This window comes from Anguilla anguilla, chromosome 4 (genome assembly GCF_013347855.1).
Source record: "Anguilla anguilla isolate fAngAng1 chromosome 4, fAngAng1.pri, whole genome shotgun sequence".
Lineage (NCBI taxonomy): Eukaryota > Metazoa > Chordata > Actinopteri > Anguilliformes > Anguillidae > Anguilla > Anguilla anguilla.
In genome coordinates, this window is record NC_049204.1 from 38,365,782 (window position 1) to 38,382,470 (window position 16,689).

The 16,689-nt window shown below is 46.2% G+C and overlaps 1 protein-coding gene across 10 annotated transcripts in view; it reads right to left on the reverse strand.

The window, feature by feature from the left end:
- The window catches only part of kmt2ca (lysine (K)-specific methyltransferase 2Ca), a 148,282-nt gene that overhangs the window by 53,849 nt on the left and 77,744 nt on the right, over positions 1 to 16,689 (reverse strand). For 7 of the 10 annotated variants that reach the window (XM_035416157.1, XM_035416158.1, XM_035416153.1 and 4 more), the window contains exons 13-18: positions 9,910 to 10,002; positions 8,502 to 9,478; positions 5,036 to 5,155; positions 2,189 to 2,305; positions 1,397 to 1,498; positions 802 to 906 (exon numbers count right to left, since the gene is read on the reverse strand). In XM_035416157.1, the coding sequence (XP_035272048.1) occupies positions 802 to 906; positions 1,397 to 1,498; positions 2,189 to 2,305; positions 5,036 to 5,155; positions 8,502 to 9,478; positions 9,910 to 10,002 (1,514 nt within the window). The remainder of the gene's footprint in view (positions 1 to 801; positions 907 to 1,396; positions 1,499 to 2,188; positions 2,306 to 5,035; positions 5,156 to 8,501; positions 9,479 to 9,909; positions 10,003 to 16,689) is intronic. The other 3 variants (XM_035416154.1, XM_035416152.1, XM_035416155.1) reach the window with 3 other exon arrangements.

Sequence of the window (16,689 nt, forward strand, 5' to 3'; positions counted from 1 at the left end):
TTTTCACTAAGTCGGTTCGAACTTGGCATCCCGTCATGATTTCAGGCTGTATGCTGAAACCTCAAATTCGTTTAAAACCAACCAAGCTCTCACACACCACAAACCCTTTCTTCAATCTGAATGACAATGTTTAGACTGTCCCCCAAAATACTTTCCGTGGGTCGGGAAAGCATGACGCCACACAGACGGCCGGGAATCATAAAAAGATTATGCCGTGCGGCAAGGGCCAGCTGCGTTCTACCCCGGGATGTACTATCGCTCGGCAACGAATCACATGTAAACGCGCTTCAAAAAAAGTCTTCCCACAAACCCCAGGGCCGCTCAACGAGGCCTCCTAGCATTGGTTAACGGTAATGGCCCGGGGCGAACAATAAGAATCGCATGTAGCGCTCCGGCTCAGCTTCAGCGAGATACAGCGTGGTCACGGTACGCCTGTAAATCTGCTTACGTTTCACACATCAGATAAAACCCATCTTAAGAGTTAACACAGGCCTCAATGCCATGACGTGACACAGCACATTAAATTAAAGGGGAAAAGCAGGATTAACATAATAAAGGTTTTGGAACAATTGTACAACATCAGATGGAAGAAGTAAAATCCGTATTGGGGAAATTGCCTTCTGTATCTGCAGTTAGAATTTCTGTATCATCTCACATGCATATCACATTAAAAGCATTTTAATGTAAAAGTAACAGGTGCTCTAATCCAGACTGACATTTAAACCTCTATTTTAAACATTTTCACAGCCTCTTCCCCACTGCGTTGTTGTGGAAGTGAAAGGGGACGCGGGGCACACTCACCTTTATGTTGACGCAGAAGGGGTGGTAGCACTGTCCACACTGGGAGCAGGCCAGCAGCCTACCCTCCGCGCCCTGCCCGAAACTCCCGCAGACCACGCACATGTCCTGGGACACAAGCGGGACACACAAGGTCAGTGGCGTCGCGCAGAAAAGCAGGGGCGCGCAGTCCTCGTATTCACACAGGGCAGAAATAAGGAGGCGGTTCAGAAGGTCACGTGACTAATGCCTCCAACACGCCGGGGCTTAAAAGCCTCACGGCGTGCTGGGATTTACCGCACTCCTCACAGGGCCAGTGGAGACGGGAGGAGGTCGCGACCCCTGAAGGGGCGTGGGCTGTGACTGTGCTAAGGAAGGGCTCCTTCGCGCTCGAAACTGACCCGTCGGTTCGGAATGTCAAAGCGCAGCTTTCACAAGCCGGGCTAGTCACTGCAGCATACTCCGCAGGTTTGGGAGAGCGCAGGCGAGCCTGAGCCCCGGACACCGCAGCCGGCGCAGGCGTACTGCGGGTGGCCCGAGGAGGCCATTTGATGCGAACGGATGAAGCCCTCCCACTCCTGGCAATGCAGCCAATCGCCTGCAGGGCGGAGCCACCCACCTGTCTGAGGGTGAAGCTGTCGGAGCTGGAAAACAAGACCACGGTGTTGTGCATGGCGTTCTCCTCCTCCTCTTTCACCGCGAACGTCTCCACCAAGCCCGGCTAAACATTGTTAAACAAACAAAAAAAAAAAATTACAAACCGCATTGGTGAGGGGCCAGCCCAGGGGGTGAGGCTTCCTGCACAAGTTTTCCCAGTTTCTCATAACACAGAGAGTCCACCCCACTCCGCCCCACAGGAACAGCACTTCCCCAAATCTCACGGCATGGAGCAGAACCTCACGTACAGCTAATCCTTGGGGTCCAAGAAGGCAGATGAACTATACTGATATATATCAGGTTAACTACCGCCCACACAAACATACATTATCATAACCCAACGGTCTATAAACACTGATCTGTGCCGGCCATATTGTTTTACAGTTGAACAAGAAATTGAATTCCTGGCCTCTGAAATGGAAAAAGCAAGTGTTAGTCAGCAAAACATTGGATTGCTTATTTGCTAAGGAAAGGAACCTTCCAGGGGAATGGCTTGCATTCCTTTCTAAGTCATCTATTCACACATCCAAACATCCACCGAGTCAATGCAGACCCAGGTAACACGCCCTACCGCTTCCAGTCTACCACCTGCAGTGTACAAGCCTAGCTTCTTCATTACTGCGTCACATTATCACGCGCACCACGGCAGGCAGTTGGGTCTGACCGGGACACTATCACGAGACGGTATGATTTATGCAGCGGTGCGCGGTGTGTTTAGATCTCACAGCCAGAGGCGACGTGTGACCACACCTACCCCCGGAGTGACGGCGGGGCAGATTTCGCCCTTCAGCTTTGAGCGCCCCCTCCCTCCTCTCCCCGAGAGACTGGCCCCCCTGGGCCGCCTCCGTCCGGGAAAGGCCGATCCTCGACCCTGGAAAAAGAGAAGGCGTCTCATTGGTCGAGCTGAATTGGAAACACCATCCACAGAGGATGTAAAAAAGAGCAGGTATGGAAAATAGTTGGGGAGTTTGGGGTGGGGAGGGGAGGGGTGGAGGTCAGGGATTTGGTGGGTAATCTCTACATCCTTTCTAGAACCCTCCCCACCCAGCTCAATGACTGCCTAAGGGACATATGTCTTAATTATAGCAAAGTCCCACCCAGATTAAACGTTCACCAGGCACTTCTCAAATACCCTAAAGCAAAGACCCTCCCTGACATGTTTACAGATGTCGGTGATACACATCTCAAACAGAAAGCAAAGTCAGCCCTCATCAGTCCTACTGAAGGCCCAGTTTACTCAAACAGTTTTCGTACACATGACCTACTTACTTTCTGATTTCTGAAATCTAAGCATATTTTATACCTCTGTTATACTCAGGACAAAGTACTAGTGCATTTTCTGAAGATAAGGGGGGGAGGTGGCTTAATGTATCATATACCAAAGCAATAAAGGCATAATTCTCTCAAGGAAGGCATCTTTTTTTTCCTTGTCAGAAACCATTTCAATAACTGTGAAGACTCAAGGTTTGAGGTTCTAGAGGAAGTCATTTATTTGCGCCAATTCAAATACACCAGTCGAGACTGATATCCTGCGCACATAATAATAATATATGAGCTGCTGGCAGCTCACTTGGTAAAAGTGCCGCTTGTGGTGCATGAGTGAGCACCACGGTCTCAGATGGAATCAGGCCCACGCCAGTGCTGACTGTGGCCGGCAGCCACACAGGTGCAGTGCACACTCAACTCTGCATCACCCAAGGGAAATACGTGAGGGATTTAGCTGGTGGGGATAGCAGTGTTCATTGCTCAAGTGACTCCTACTGGCCATCTGAGTGCCCGATTGCCCTCTGCACACACGTATGATTAGGTCTCCTCAGGCCTCGCTCTGTGCATGTGCGGCTTGTGGCTATGGTGTGAAAAGATGTGTGTTTTGGAAAACCATGAGAAGTCCTCACTCTCCTGAGCCAGCAGGAGTATATACCTCGCATTGTGAGGTTACCAGCTGGTCGGCACAAACACGGCGTGGATTCGACCCAAGGCTCATCCATGCACCGTAGTGTAGTGTCTTGACCAAATGAGTCACCCAGCAGCCATGTTTTTCATCCTATTTTAATTTGTATTTCAGGGTTGTTTCAACTTTTTTTGCAAAGCTGTGCAATCACTGGAAATAAAAAAAATGCCAAATAGGAACACTTGCATTTATAGATTGCTTGGTAATGAGATTCCTGCAAGATCACAATCTTGTAAAAAAGTATTCTCCCTACAATGTACACACCTCAATTACCACCTTCCTTTACATCCCCTTTGGCTTTGCAAAGGGGAAAGGAAAGGGAAGAAGGAAAGGAATATATTATTCAGTCTGTTTTTAACCCTTACAGCTATAAAAACACAAATATGGGATTAGAATGCTCTTAAATGAACAGTCTAATGCTGATGTAATGATCACTGTTGGTAACTGGAAGAAATTGAGTTCTAGAAAACTGACAAAATTTTGAAGAAAAAAAACATTACAAAAAACGTACTCTTAGAAAGATTAAAAGATGAATTGATGTAGATGTGGCGAACAGGACATTAAACAGGTCAGTCTCCCCCTTTTTATATAATGACAGTGGTAAGGATCATAGATAGGTTATCCTGGATCAGCCTCTACCTTTTATTGAAATAAGAGCTAGAATATATAAGGTCAGCCCCTTCTGCTCCCCAAACACAACCGAACGCAGGTCAATTACGGCAGCCGGATAATTAACAAAGGCAATGATGTCAGCTTCAGCAAAGTCCACGGCTGTTCCGCCACTAAGGAATTTGCCAAGGTCAGTCCTGTGCTGCTAAAATCTTGGGATGGTGTCTAATATGTACAGAACAATTCTGCTGTGTATCAGAACTAAAACACCCCCCCCCCCCAACACCTTCTTTAGTCATCGCTGGCAGTGATTCATTTGCAAGTAGCTTGTAGTTAGTAACTGTTGAAAAACTGGAAGGAGGGGGGGGAGGCAAAACTGAGGAGCGAAGCAGGCCTTTCAAGCGCATGCAGACCACAAGCTTAGAGGGGGAAAACCTTACAGAATGGCCTCATCAGACAGCGTGATTATTCTCACTGTTGAGATGCTGAGCTTTGCGATTGATGCACAGGTTCACACAAAGGGCAGAGCTTTCATTTCATTTCACACCAAAAGGTTGTTTCCAAAAGATATCGCAAAGTTCATTTTGGCCCAAATGAGCAACTGGGGTTTTTACTATCAGAACAGACTGCAGAATCTTTTTGATCTGAGAGATGCTGCAGCACCTTCTGTATAACAGGGCAAGCAACGGATCTCAAACTCATTTAAATCGTTTCCTCGCAGGTAACGGTCTCGCGCATGGCCGCATAACAATGTTGCAGTTCCTGCGGGTCAGGCCACAACTGAACCTTCCAATATGGTGGCGTGCAAATTTCCGGTTCAGACTACGGGATCCTCGGCAAGACCAGAACACCACCACCCAGGGACAGCCCAGTCCTGGCGGGAACGAATCCCATAACCAAAGAGATACGTGGCATGCTCCCTGAACATCTGGCTTTGGGGAGATAAGATTCACAGATGATGCCCCTTTGGCCCTCCTACTGGTGGGGGAGGGGGGTGGAGAAGGAGGGGGGGGGGAGCTGTACTTGGTGCAAATCAATTACCACTTTAACGGTCCAGAGGGGCGGGGTCAATGGCTGCCTGTTCTTGGGCGTCTCCCACCCGTCTGAGTGGTCGGGGGACCAAGAGGGTGAACTCACAGCACTACGGTCACTCCATGCTCCCTACAGTACAGCGGATGAAAGAAGGGCGACAAAAATAACAATAAAATGACACTGTAACAAATAGAAAGTCAGCAAAAAATGGAAATAAATAAATGAATACATAAATAAATAAATAAATAAATAAGCCCATAGGCGGAAAATGATCTGATCTGAATAAAAAAAAGTTTATGACAAATGCATCCTAATAAGAAATGTGATTAAATATTTCTGGCATATATGAAAATTTTATTTTTATTTTACTGGTATATATTCAGATATAATAACTGTGTGTGTGTGTGGATCTCATTACAATTCATGGATCTTCAGGCCAGTTACAAGAGCAAGGGCAAGGCTTAATGACACATCGATAAAACAAGGATAATTATGTCTCCATGACAGCACACTGGTATAAAAGGTACAGGGAGCTTCAAACTGACATGGGTCATATGGCCCGCTTGATAAGCTAATCTCAGCTAGACCATGTAATTGGACACAGAGGAGCAATTACTGGGAGGCAAGAATCAGGAGGCTGTGTCTTCACACCATAAGCAATATACAACATGGTTTGATTTTCCCTCTCCTCCCATTTGCTCATGTGTACATTTGTCCCAAACATACATTTTTAATGTCGTGCATTTAATGAAAAGTGTTGCAAAACATGCCCGTGAGCGCAGGACAGTTTAGAGTAAAAGGGGAGGAAAACACAAGAACATGAGACAAACATTTAATCAGTGAGAGGGGGGGGAGTAGTTGTTGAGAAGCGAAACAGGAAAGAATGTAAATGAGAATGGCCAAGCCGACGGTCAGCAGATCTTCATGCGTGTGAGTGAGTGGCTCAGGTGTTAAGTTAAGAGTACGGTGGGGGTCAGGTTGGTGAAACCAAGCCGAATCACGGCACAATTTAATACGGGCGGAAAAACATTTAAAGTGAAATGCTGAGAGGGACACGCCCAAATGGTTTGCTACGATGTCCTGATGGAACACTGCCATTGGGTAGAATATGTCACCTCTGCCACAAGCTAATGAATGCATCCACGGGTCAAACTGACCGAGACCACTGACACACCATAAAGAAGACCTCAGACACATTGTACACAAGACCTCAGACACACCATAACAAAGACCTCAGAAACACCATACCTAAGACCTTAGACACACCATACACAAGACCTCAGAAGCACCATAACCAAGCCCTCAGATATACCACAACCAAGACCTCAAACATATCACAACCAAGGCCTCAGACATACCATAACTAAGGCCTCAGAAACACCATACCTAAGACCTTAGACACACCATACACAAGACCTCAGAAGCACCATAACCAAGCCCTCAGATATACCACAACCAAGACCTCAGACATACCATAACCAAGGCCTCAGAAACACCATACCTAAGACCTTAGACACACCATACACAAGACCTCAGAAGCACCATAACCAAGCCCTCAGATATACCACAACCAAGACCTCAGACATACCATAACCAAGGCCTCACACACAACAAACTCAAGACTGTAGACAAATTCAAGAAAGCATAGAAAGCCCAATCCAGAAACAGAAAGACACCCTGATGCATGACAAAGTATAGCGCCAGTCACATGAAACAACCTCAGACTCGCACGCTGCTGCCCATCCAGCCAGCTTTCATACGGATATTGGTTTTGAACCAGTTTGGAGCTTAATACTCAGCAAAAAAAACTGACTAGGCACATCTGTAATACCCTCCACATCTTATTTGCATATGAACAATATTGACCATCTGCAAACAAGTAAAGCCTTTCTATCCTCTTATGACCCAAAAGACTGACAGTGGGAAATGGGACTTCATGTGACCTGCTTGCCGTTACTTCAGTCCAGGAAACGGGCTGTTAACAAACAGGAAAGCATGCAGTACCAAGCCCAGTGAAGCTGGAGCCCTGGGAGCACATCACGCATCCTGGATGGTCCTTAAACTCCTTCAGATTAATTGGGTTTGACTGAATGAGCCGTTGATTAAACGCTGATCTGACCTCGAATTTAAGAGTCACTGGTTTTAAGTCCTTAATAAATGCATGGTCAGAGGCCATATTTGTGATACAAAGAAATGAAAGTGGTCTATTCAGAAACTCTCAGTCCATGTCCAAAAATGTATTGACTAGTCACTGGCCCCAACTGAGTGTAACTAATTCTTTCATTAATTGATATATCACATGCAACAGCAATTTAATATCTCAATCAAGCTGAATATGAATCTATATTTCTAATTACAGTGAACATTATCAACAAAAAACCCATAATTTACACCAATCATAAAAACATCAATCTCACAACACCTTTCTTTGACAGAGGGCTAACAGCATGCACCTATCAGGTGGCATGTAATCCGGATACGTACTGAGAAGAAGGGCTAAGACCTGGATCAAAATGATCTGAGCAGTGCTGAAGAGTGAAGCACATAGTGTGCCCTGAGTGTCGGGGTCAGTAGGCCCCGCTGGAGCCATTCTGGCACAACGGCTGGGTGAAATCAGAGAAGGACACCTGTCTGTTCCCTGTCCTCTCTAAGGACAGGGGTGCCCAGCCTGGCACCAGAACCCAACCTTTTTACCCTTTCTGTGGCAACAGAATGTTCATAGCCCTTTAACTCGCCCAACACCCTCATTAAAGAGCAGCATCAAACCATTAGAAAGCAACTTACAACACAGTCACACTCACATAACATAACACCCCCCCCTCCAAACAAGAAAAACAACTGATGTCTGCAGAATTCCACTTTCTACAGTCAAAGCAATAAAAAGGAGCATGGAAATCTCTACTTGCAACTACAGGAACATTTGACATTCTCTAAAGAAATGTTAGGACAAGGCCTGGGAAGCTGGACATCTGGGCATCTTAAATGTGCAATGAGGGAAAACAATTCAATTTCCTGAGAGTCTGGCTTTCCTGTGTGTTCCCAAATTATCTGAATGTTGTTAAGAGGCACATCTTAAATACATGGAGGGTGGGGGAGGTGGGGGGATGTTCTCTTTGCAAGCTTGCAGTGGGGGAATTCTGATTCTCGTTTCTCACAGCTAGGCGAACGCTCATCCAAACTAAACACCTCGAAGACAAACTTGATCCCCACCCACCCAGTCTCCCAGTCCACCAGTGCTGCCCCCATCAAACCCCTGGCACCAGAACCGGCCTACCCGCTCTTGGGTTCCACAGTGCAACCAAGCCGAAATCTTTCCAAATTAATTCAAATGTGCTCGGCATGAAAACAATTCTTTCTTTTTTTTTAAACAACAAAAAAAAAAAAGAGTGCTGTCACACCAAGAGGCTCTGTGAGATGGCAAACACTGAGCTGGGAACGTCTCCAAGCTCAAAGTGCCTGATGGCCAGAGGCCTACCTGCTTAACCCTGGGCCTCCCTGGAGAGAACTTCCTCTTGGAGATGGCTGGCTTTCCCATGCCGATCTTTGGCATCACTGGAATGAAGGCGGTTGCCAGGGTGGGCGGCGTTGGGGCTGCCTCCTTGGGTGAGGAACCGACTGAAAGGGGCGATTGGCCGGGCCCGGCTGAACCCCCGGATGAAGTTTCGGGGGTCCGCATCGGCTCCCCGTCATCCCCTGTCGGCGAGCCGAGTTCACACAAGCTGTGCTCGCTTGCGGAGGTGGTGTCCATCTCCACCTGCGAGGTGGAGTCCATCTCCACCTGCGAGGTGGAGTCCATCTCCACCTGCGAGGTGGAGTCCATCTCCACCTGCGAGGTGGAGTCCATCTCTAGCTGGGAGGTGGAGTCCATCTCCACCTGCGAGGTGGAGTCCATCTCTAGCTGGGAGGTGGAGTCCATCTCCACCTGCGAGGTGGAGTCCATCTCTAGCTGGGAGGTGGAGTCCGTCTCAACCAGGGGCGTGGTGTCCATCTCTGCTGGGGGCGTGGTTTCCATCTCTACTTGGGCACTGGTACCAACAAACCCCGGCTGTCCTCCTTCCTGCAGAACCCCAACCTGTTGCCCCTCCCCCTCACCCTCCCCCTCCCCCTCCAGGCCCGTCCTGCTAAACTCCTCCCCTTTCTCCAATGAGAGAGACACCTCCACGGACCCCTCCAGGTTTGCCATTGGCTCTTGGGTGCTTTCTTTGGTTGGCGAGAACACCTCTCCGGGGCTGGCCGCCATCAGCTTGGACCCCGCCTCTTCGACAGGGATGTCTGCCGACTCTTTCGTCGCTCCGACGCTGTCTGCCACCTCCATCACCCCGGCCACGAGGACCGCCGGTGTGCCCTGAGCAGACTGCCCAAGCTCGTCCACTGAACCCGGCACCAGCTGGGGTGATGCCGGACGCTCGGTCACCGTGACGGTCACTTGGATTTCCTGTGCTGGATCCAGGGCTACAAAGACAAGGGGGGGGGGGGGGCACAGTACAAGACATTCATATTAAACAAGCGGAAAAATGGCCCCAAAAAACCACATCAAAAATATAACAAACACCCACGCTAAATTTTATCTTCTGTTACTTAAAGAAGGCACAGAGAGGGTGAGTGGGGGGAGAGAGAGAGAGAGAGCGAGAGAGAGAATACGAGAGAGAGACAAACTGGCCATTGTAATAGGGAAGTTCTTTGCCAATCAAACATAAGAAATAGTAGATGTTCTACCTGGCTTTTATCTGCAAACGTAAGTGTGCATTGATCTATTACATGCACCAATCCCAAAGGTCATCTTCCCTCCTCCCCATCTGTTTTTATAATCCGTTACTGTTTGAGTGGCTTAAGTTTTTCAGAGCAATTTTCAGGCTGTTTTCTGGTTCTGGAGTCCGCCATACCTGACAGGGTATCTCTCCGTTCCTCACTGGCAGAAGCTGTGTTAAAACCACTGTCCCCCTGTGGTGCATCGCCGTTGTCCACACTTCCAGGGTCTTCGGAAAAAATGGAAAGAAAAACCGAAAGTTGAGACAATGCATCCTGAGCTATCGGGATGCACACCAACCATTCTAGCCCCCAATCCAGGTTTTGCATCAGACTGTATTTCATTATTACAAAAGCCAATTCTAATGTATTCTAAGGATTTCATTTTATTGGTTTTATTTTCAAAAGGCCTACAGGTTTGAGAGCCAACAATTAAATATAATAATGCCCACTCCACACTTCTGACACTTGAGGACCAACAGTATTCTTCATCGCATCATGAACCCAACTTTTCAGCAAAATATGCACAATGGATTGTTCAAATAATAGTGTGTTTTTTCCTTCAAACGGAATACAGGAACTCTAGCATGACATGGCTCAGTCAAACTGCAACAAACAGATTAGCAAATAATAAACAATGGAAATTATTGGTCAAGCTGGTGTTCCATGCTGGTCTCATTAACATAAGTACATACTTGGAGATTCACCCTCTTGCATGAGGTTCATGATCCCATGTTACACATGATGCAATTATGGCATGAAAAGAGACAACAAAAAGTTTGCCTCAAACAGAAAACCTAACCTAAACTTTTTTTAGTGGATGGAGCATGAGAGTAATCTTAGAGACTGCAAATAATTACACGAATGAACGAATACAAATATGAGTTCTGCCAACACTGTACAGAGAAGCTTTGGGAAAATATATAAGCGTGCACGGTGTCAGTAATTCTACATTTCGATTGCTTTGTGCAAAAACACTGATTTTATAGTGGCATACTGCATATGTATTGCCTCTGACCATCTGTGTTTAATAAGGATATGAATATACTTTACGTCCCACGTATACGTGCACTTACAAAACATGTGCAACATGGTAAAATTTGAAAGCCATTTGACAGCTTAGAAAAATTCACACAGATGCGGGTCCACTATCTTATAACTGCAGCAGAAATCGCACCAGGAGTCCATTTTTGTTGTATTTATTAATTCATTTCTGGTTCCTCAATTTAAAAAAATATATGACTCCAAACTGCCAAACTTAGAACATGGTCTTTAAAAAGATTCTCTCCTCTTCATCCTCCACCCCCTCTCCACTGAGGTAGAGAGAGCAGTACGAAACGCCACATATCCAGGAAAGGGATTACCATGACAACAAGCTCTTCCTCTGCTCACCCGCTCATTAGACACAGCTGACAGTTCCAGGCAAAGGAGAATCAAGTGAAAGTCACATTTCAGGAGTGGGGCCTCAACGCAACCGACACTCATGTGGGTCAAAATACTGGTGTTGTTGTCTTCTGTCACTTTGCCAGCCACATCAGTCCAGTGTGAAAACACAGACATTAAAGGAAGAATTTGGGTGAGAAAAAAAAAGGGCAACGTGCCTGTTAAACTGTCACAAGTACCAGAAAGAAATATGGCACCCCCGGTGGGGGAAATGAGCATGGAATTGAACTACCAGGACCGTAGACTTACAGTGCGCCGTCTGGGTCATGCATATTTAAATTGTGTTATCTACATTCATTTCAGTGCAGAAGTATTGACAAATATGTAAACCTACTTGTGTAAAAATTAGAGTTTATAAAAAATCATTAATTTAAAATGATCCAATTCTATAAACTGAGGTAGTAGACATATTGCGGCCCTGTTCAGACATACTGAACAGGGCCGCAGACTGGTCATTTATCCAAACAAGTCTGTGGCGCAATTGCTTCTATTTTAGCAATTATTATTCTAGTACCATTATTTGTACACCAACTAAAATTAATCTCTGCAAAATAACTTGACTCCGAGACCAGTTTTTAAGTTCACAAAATAATTATTCTCAGACAACAGAGATTACGCATAGCCAAAAACTATAGCAAACATGAAACAGATCAAAAATGATCTTACAAAAACTGAACCGATGGCCAAAATGTCACGTTTCACAAGGAAAATGTAATATGTCCACGTATGTGTCACACCCCTTCTTCCTCTCAAACCGGTTTGCTGTAAGATGTAAGGTAAAATCATGGGCTGTAGCCAACACAGTAGGAGAATATGGACACTGGTCAGATTCAGAACAATGGACAGCTCCCCTAAATGCTGCCTGTAAGCCAGTGGCAATGGAAGTCTATGGTAGATTGGGTTATTACATTAGGCATAGGCTATGTGAAACATACTCATTAAATGAATATACTAATGAAAAGTAAACAATGTTTTTAACATGCCGTAAGTTACTTAGCTCAAATTATGTGTACGACTTGTGCAGTGTCAGTACCAAACACTCCAAATACTTGCTCAGGCTGAATACTTCACTGGAAAATCTATTTTAATTATACTACCAACAGTATTTTCGAGTCTGCTCAGTTTCAGGACCCCCACCCATTCCATACCAGCCGGGGAACTTCAGACTCCAATCATATAATTATAAACTGTGCCACTCATACACACACAAATGCATTTTTAACACAAAAATTATTTCCACACTAATATTTAACACTCTTCATTTTGATGTCAGCATTTGTGGCCACTTTCTACTAAAGTGATACATTAAATATTAGAAATATTTCCAAATATACATTTCTGCTTTGACAGTCAAACTTAGATCGTCGCCACACAACAGACGAAATGAGTCTATATGGATATGAAACTCTAAGTTGCCTCGTGAACGGAAACTGCTCCTACGCAGACTGCTCCACGCTTGCGTTTCAGAGATACTGTACAAAGTGGTGGGCATACAGAGAAGGAGTGGAGATTTTGGGGGAACACGTCTTTGTATCAAAGGAGGGAGAGAGAACCTGAGAGAAACATGGCTGGCACAACAAGAAAACGTGTGATGCATTCGCTTGGCACAGGCTAGCATTAGCCCCATTAAGCCCCTCTTAAATCAATGACCAGATCAAAGCCAGATTAGCCGAGTGCTTGGGGGGTGGTATTTTTAAACCTGTGAAGCAGGCTTCAACAGGAATGCTCACAGACCAACACAGCAGCAACTATGAAGGCCTTCAGTAGACCGTCCCTAAGTTACCCCCTGTGTCACTGAGGTTCTTTTATTTTGATGCTGGGTAACTGTGTGATGGTGCCATTAGTGAACATAGTGTGACAGCGCAGTCTCTCCAGCCCTGTAGGCGAAAAGGTCCTCACGAGTCTGGCTCTGGTTTACATTCCAGGGAAGTCGGGCAAGTCACAAACACTGACAGACTGAGGCAAGGCCCTTGGCTGACTTCTCACACCTCAAAGACCAACACACATACACAAAAACATGAACAAACTTGGAATGTTCAGACATGGGGCCCCTGGGATGGAGAAGGAATGGAATAAGGAGAGTCCTGAGAGAAAGAAAGAGAGAGAGAGACAGAGAGGAATGGAGGAGGGAGAGTCCTGAGAGAGAGAGAGAGAGAGAGAGAGAGGAATGGAGGAGGGAGAGTCCTGAGAGAGAGAGAGAGAGAGAGGAATGGAGGAGGGAGAGTCCTGAGAGAGAGAGAGAGGAATGGAGGAGGGAGAGTCCTGAGAGAGACAGAGAAAAAGAGAAAGAGAGAACGAGAGAGAAATAGAGAGAAACAATATATATATAGACATCGAATCAATATATATGCAAAGTAAGTGCAATAAAAATTGGCAAAAAAATGAACTGAATATTTCACTCAAGAACATGGGGTGAGGCACGGCTACAGTTTGAGCCCAAACTTGTTCAGTATTTAAATTAATTAGTTAGCGGTGTTACTGGAAAAATCTACAGCTCCTGGCTTCACTAAATAATGCGGAGTTTAAATTCCTGCTCAATGCAGAAGACCTGGTGCTGCTGTCATCCACAGCACAGGGGCTACAGAAGCATCTGGACCCGCTGGAGAAATACTGTCAAAACTGGGCCTTGCCAGTAAATTTGACAGACAAAAAATTACAGTGTGGTCTTCCAAATAAAGCCCAGACACTGACACTGCTTTACTCTAGGAAATACCGCCCTAGAACATACACTAAGTTATGATTATATTGGAATAAAAATCAGTGCATCAGTAAGATTAGGTCGAAGCAGTCAATGCATTAAAACAGTGGTTCCCAATCATGCCAAGGAGGGCTAAGTTAATGCAGGTCATTCTTTCATTCCAACCAATCACTTCACCTGCCGATTTCACCAATTAGTTCCCTCCTCTCTGGTTGACGGTGTGTTAATGAGTGAAATCAGCAGGTGTAGCAGTTGATTGTGATGACAGCCTGCATACTGTTGGTCCTCCATGGCACAGGACTGGGCACGACAGCAGTAAAAGAAAAACCCTGTATAGCTTTTTGCGCAATCAAAAAAGATTCCATAAAATAAACATTCCCAGTGGAATCTGGACAAACCCGAATTGTGCTATATGGAAGTGAAATACGGGGTCCAGTCAGTCAGCAAAACTATAGTATGGGATGGGAAAAACATCCAGCTGAAATTCTGCATGCAAAAATGTCCTACAGGTAAATAGGAATACTCCAAATAATGCATGCAGGGTGGAATTAAGAGAGATATCCAATTCTTATTCAAGTCCAGAGAAGGGCATTAAATTTTATTGAGCATCTAAAAACTAGCCTGGAAAACTCATTACAATATAAGGCACTAAAAACCCAAGAGGTCACCCCAGGAAAGTGTCTCCTCAGTCAGCTGGTTCTGAACCTATCTGAACTAACCCATACCTAACACAAACCACATATTTCTGCAAATTTTCTTAATTTATAATCAGATTTTCTTACCCGGCAAATCACTTTCCCACTCGCAGCACACAGAGATAGAGAGAGAGAGGCAGAGAGATAGAGAGAGAGAGGCAGAGAGACAGAGACAGAGACAGAGACAGAGGGTGAGAGAGAGAGAGGCAGAGAGACAGAGGCAGAGAGACAGAGACAGAGAGATAGAGAGAGAGAGGCAGAGAGATAGAGAGAGAGAGGCAGAGAGACAGAGACAGAGAGTGAGAGAGAGAGAGGCAGAGAGACAGAGACAGAGAGATAGAGAGAGAGAGGCGGAGAGACAGAGACAGGGAGTGAGAGACATCGCACCGAAGGATCACACTGTGCCTGACTGAGAGGCGCTCTCAGGTGTCTGACACTGTGGGGCTGTCACAGAGATCCAGGGCTGACTCAGAGCAGCGGAGCTGCCAGCGTACCACCGGCCTCCTGACAGAGAGAAACGGAGGAGCTGTGAGCAGACGGTACACCCCAGCTCAGGGGGGCCGGTGTCAGGTACCGGGTCAGCACCGCCCCCCGCCCCTCCAGAGGGAGGTACAGCTCTGACGCATCCTGACTCAAGAAATCAATAAAGGCTCCACGCGTCTCACCCGGCAGCCAGGACAGATCAGTCACAGAGCGCAGAGAGCGGCGACGCTCGGCTCTTAAACACCCTCAGCGCGACGCAGCGTTAAAGACGCCGGCTCGTAAACCTGGAGGGCGGAGCTCCCGATGCCCGCACAAGGCCGGCGTGTCCCGCAGCACAGTGTGGTGTGGAACCCGGGCCGGATACGCCGATAACATGCTGAGTGTAAAAAAAGTCACTCTGGAGCTTTTCCGAGCAAAACACACTTCAGTCAAGGCGCGCTGCTCCTTTTCATCAAGGCACCAGGCTTCAGCATGACGGCATCTGGATTTTGTTTTTGTGCAAAGAATACCGATCGCCTTGGAAGCGGCAGGGATTCTGTTCAGCACCTCAATCCCCTCCATTTTAAATCTTTTTAAATATGCTGGATGCAAATAATAATGCCAATAATAATAATAATTGTTCTTGTTGCTATTATTATTATTATTATTATTAGTAGTAGTAGTAGTAGTACTAGTAGTAGTATTATTATTAGTATTAATATTATTATTATTATGTAAGTGGTGTTCTATAAAGAAGTTTACTTGATTGATAATGACCGCCATTCTTTCTTATGATTAAAGCCATGAGCCATTTTCTTTTTCCGAGTTTCCTCTTTCTGAAAAACTGACCCGGGAAAGATTTAATCAGCATTTCAGTCCCAGTCCTCAAGACTGTAGGTGCTCTAATTGCAGTAATCAGCGGTGAGCAATCAAAAGCCAACCGTACAATTAAGGCGCAAAGGTGCGTGTGCCTAAGCGAGACCTGTCCAACCTCATATAGCTCAGCGATACTACACCCGGTTCAGCTAATTGAGGTCTCGCCTGACTGATGATTCATCCATCAGCTGATTCGGGTCATAGCGCTGGGCTCCCTTGGTGGATAACACTGGACACCACTGCGGTAGCTGATTGATTCATTGAGATAATTAAAAAGTCTCTTGCTGCTGGAGGACAGCACTGCAGAAGACAGGAACACATCATGACCCTATGTATTATTCATTTATTTATTTGTATTTTTTTTTATCATAAATGATCGTTATTATTATCAATTCTCTGGAGAGGCACATTCAGACTGAGAAATGAGCTGCTCCAGGAGGTTTTCTGCAGTTCAGTTCAAACTGATCGCTCCACACACTCCACACATCTTCACGCGTGGAGGTCCGTATGCACCGTTTGAGGTAACGCAAGATTCCGAAAGGGCACTCTGGACCCGCCATTAACCCTGCTCCATACAAAAACACCCCCCCACCCCACCCCACCCGTTACTGCACCTTACACTACAGCACCTTTCCCTAGCCAGAGCCGAGCCTCATGGTACAGCACAGTCTCTGAGCAGCCGGGCCACCTCAGCAAGGGCACAATCACATTCACCCTGTTGACAAGCCCCCGTTTCTGAGGTC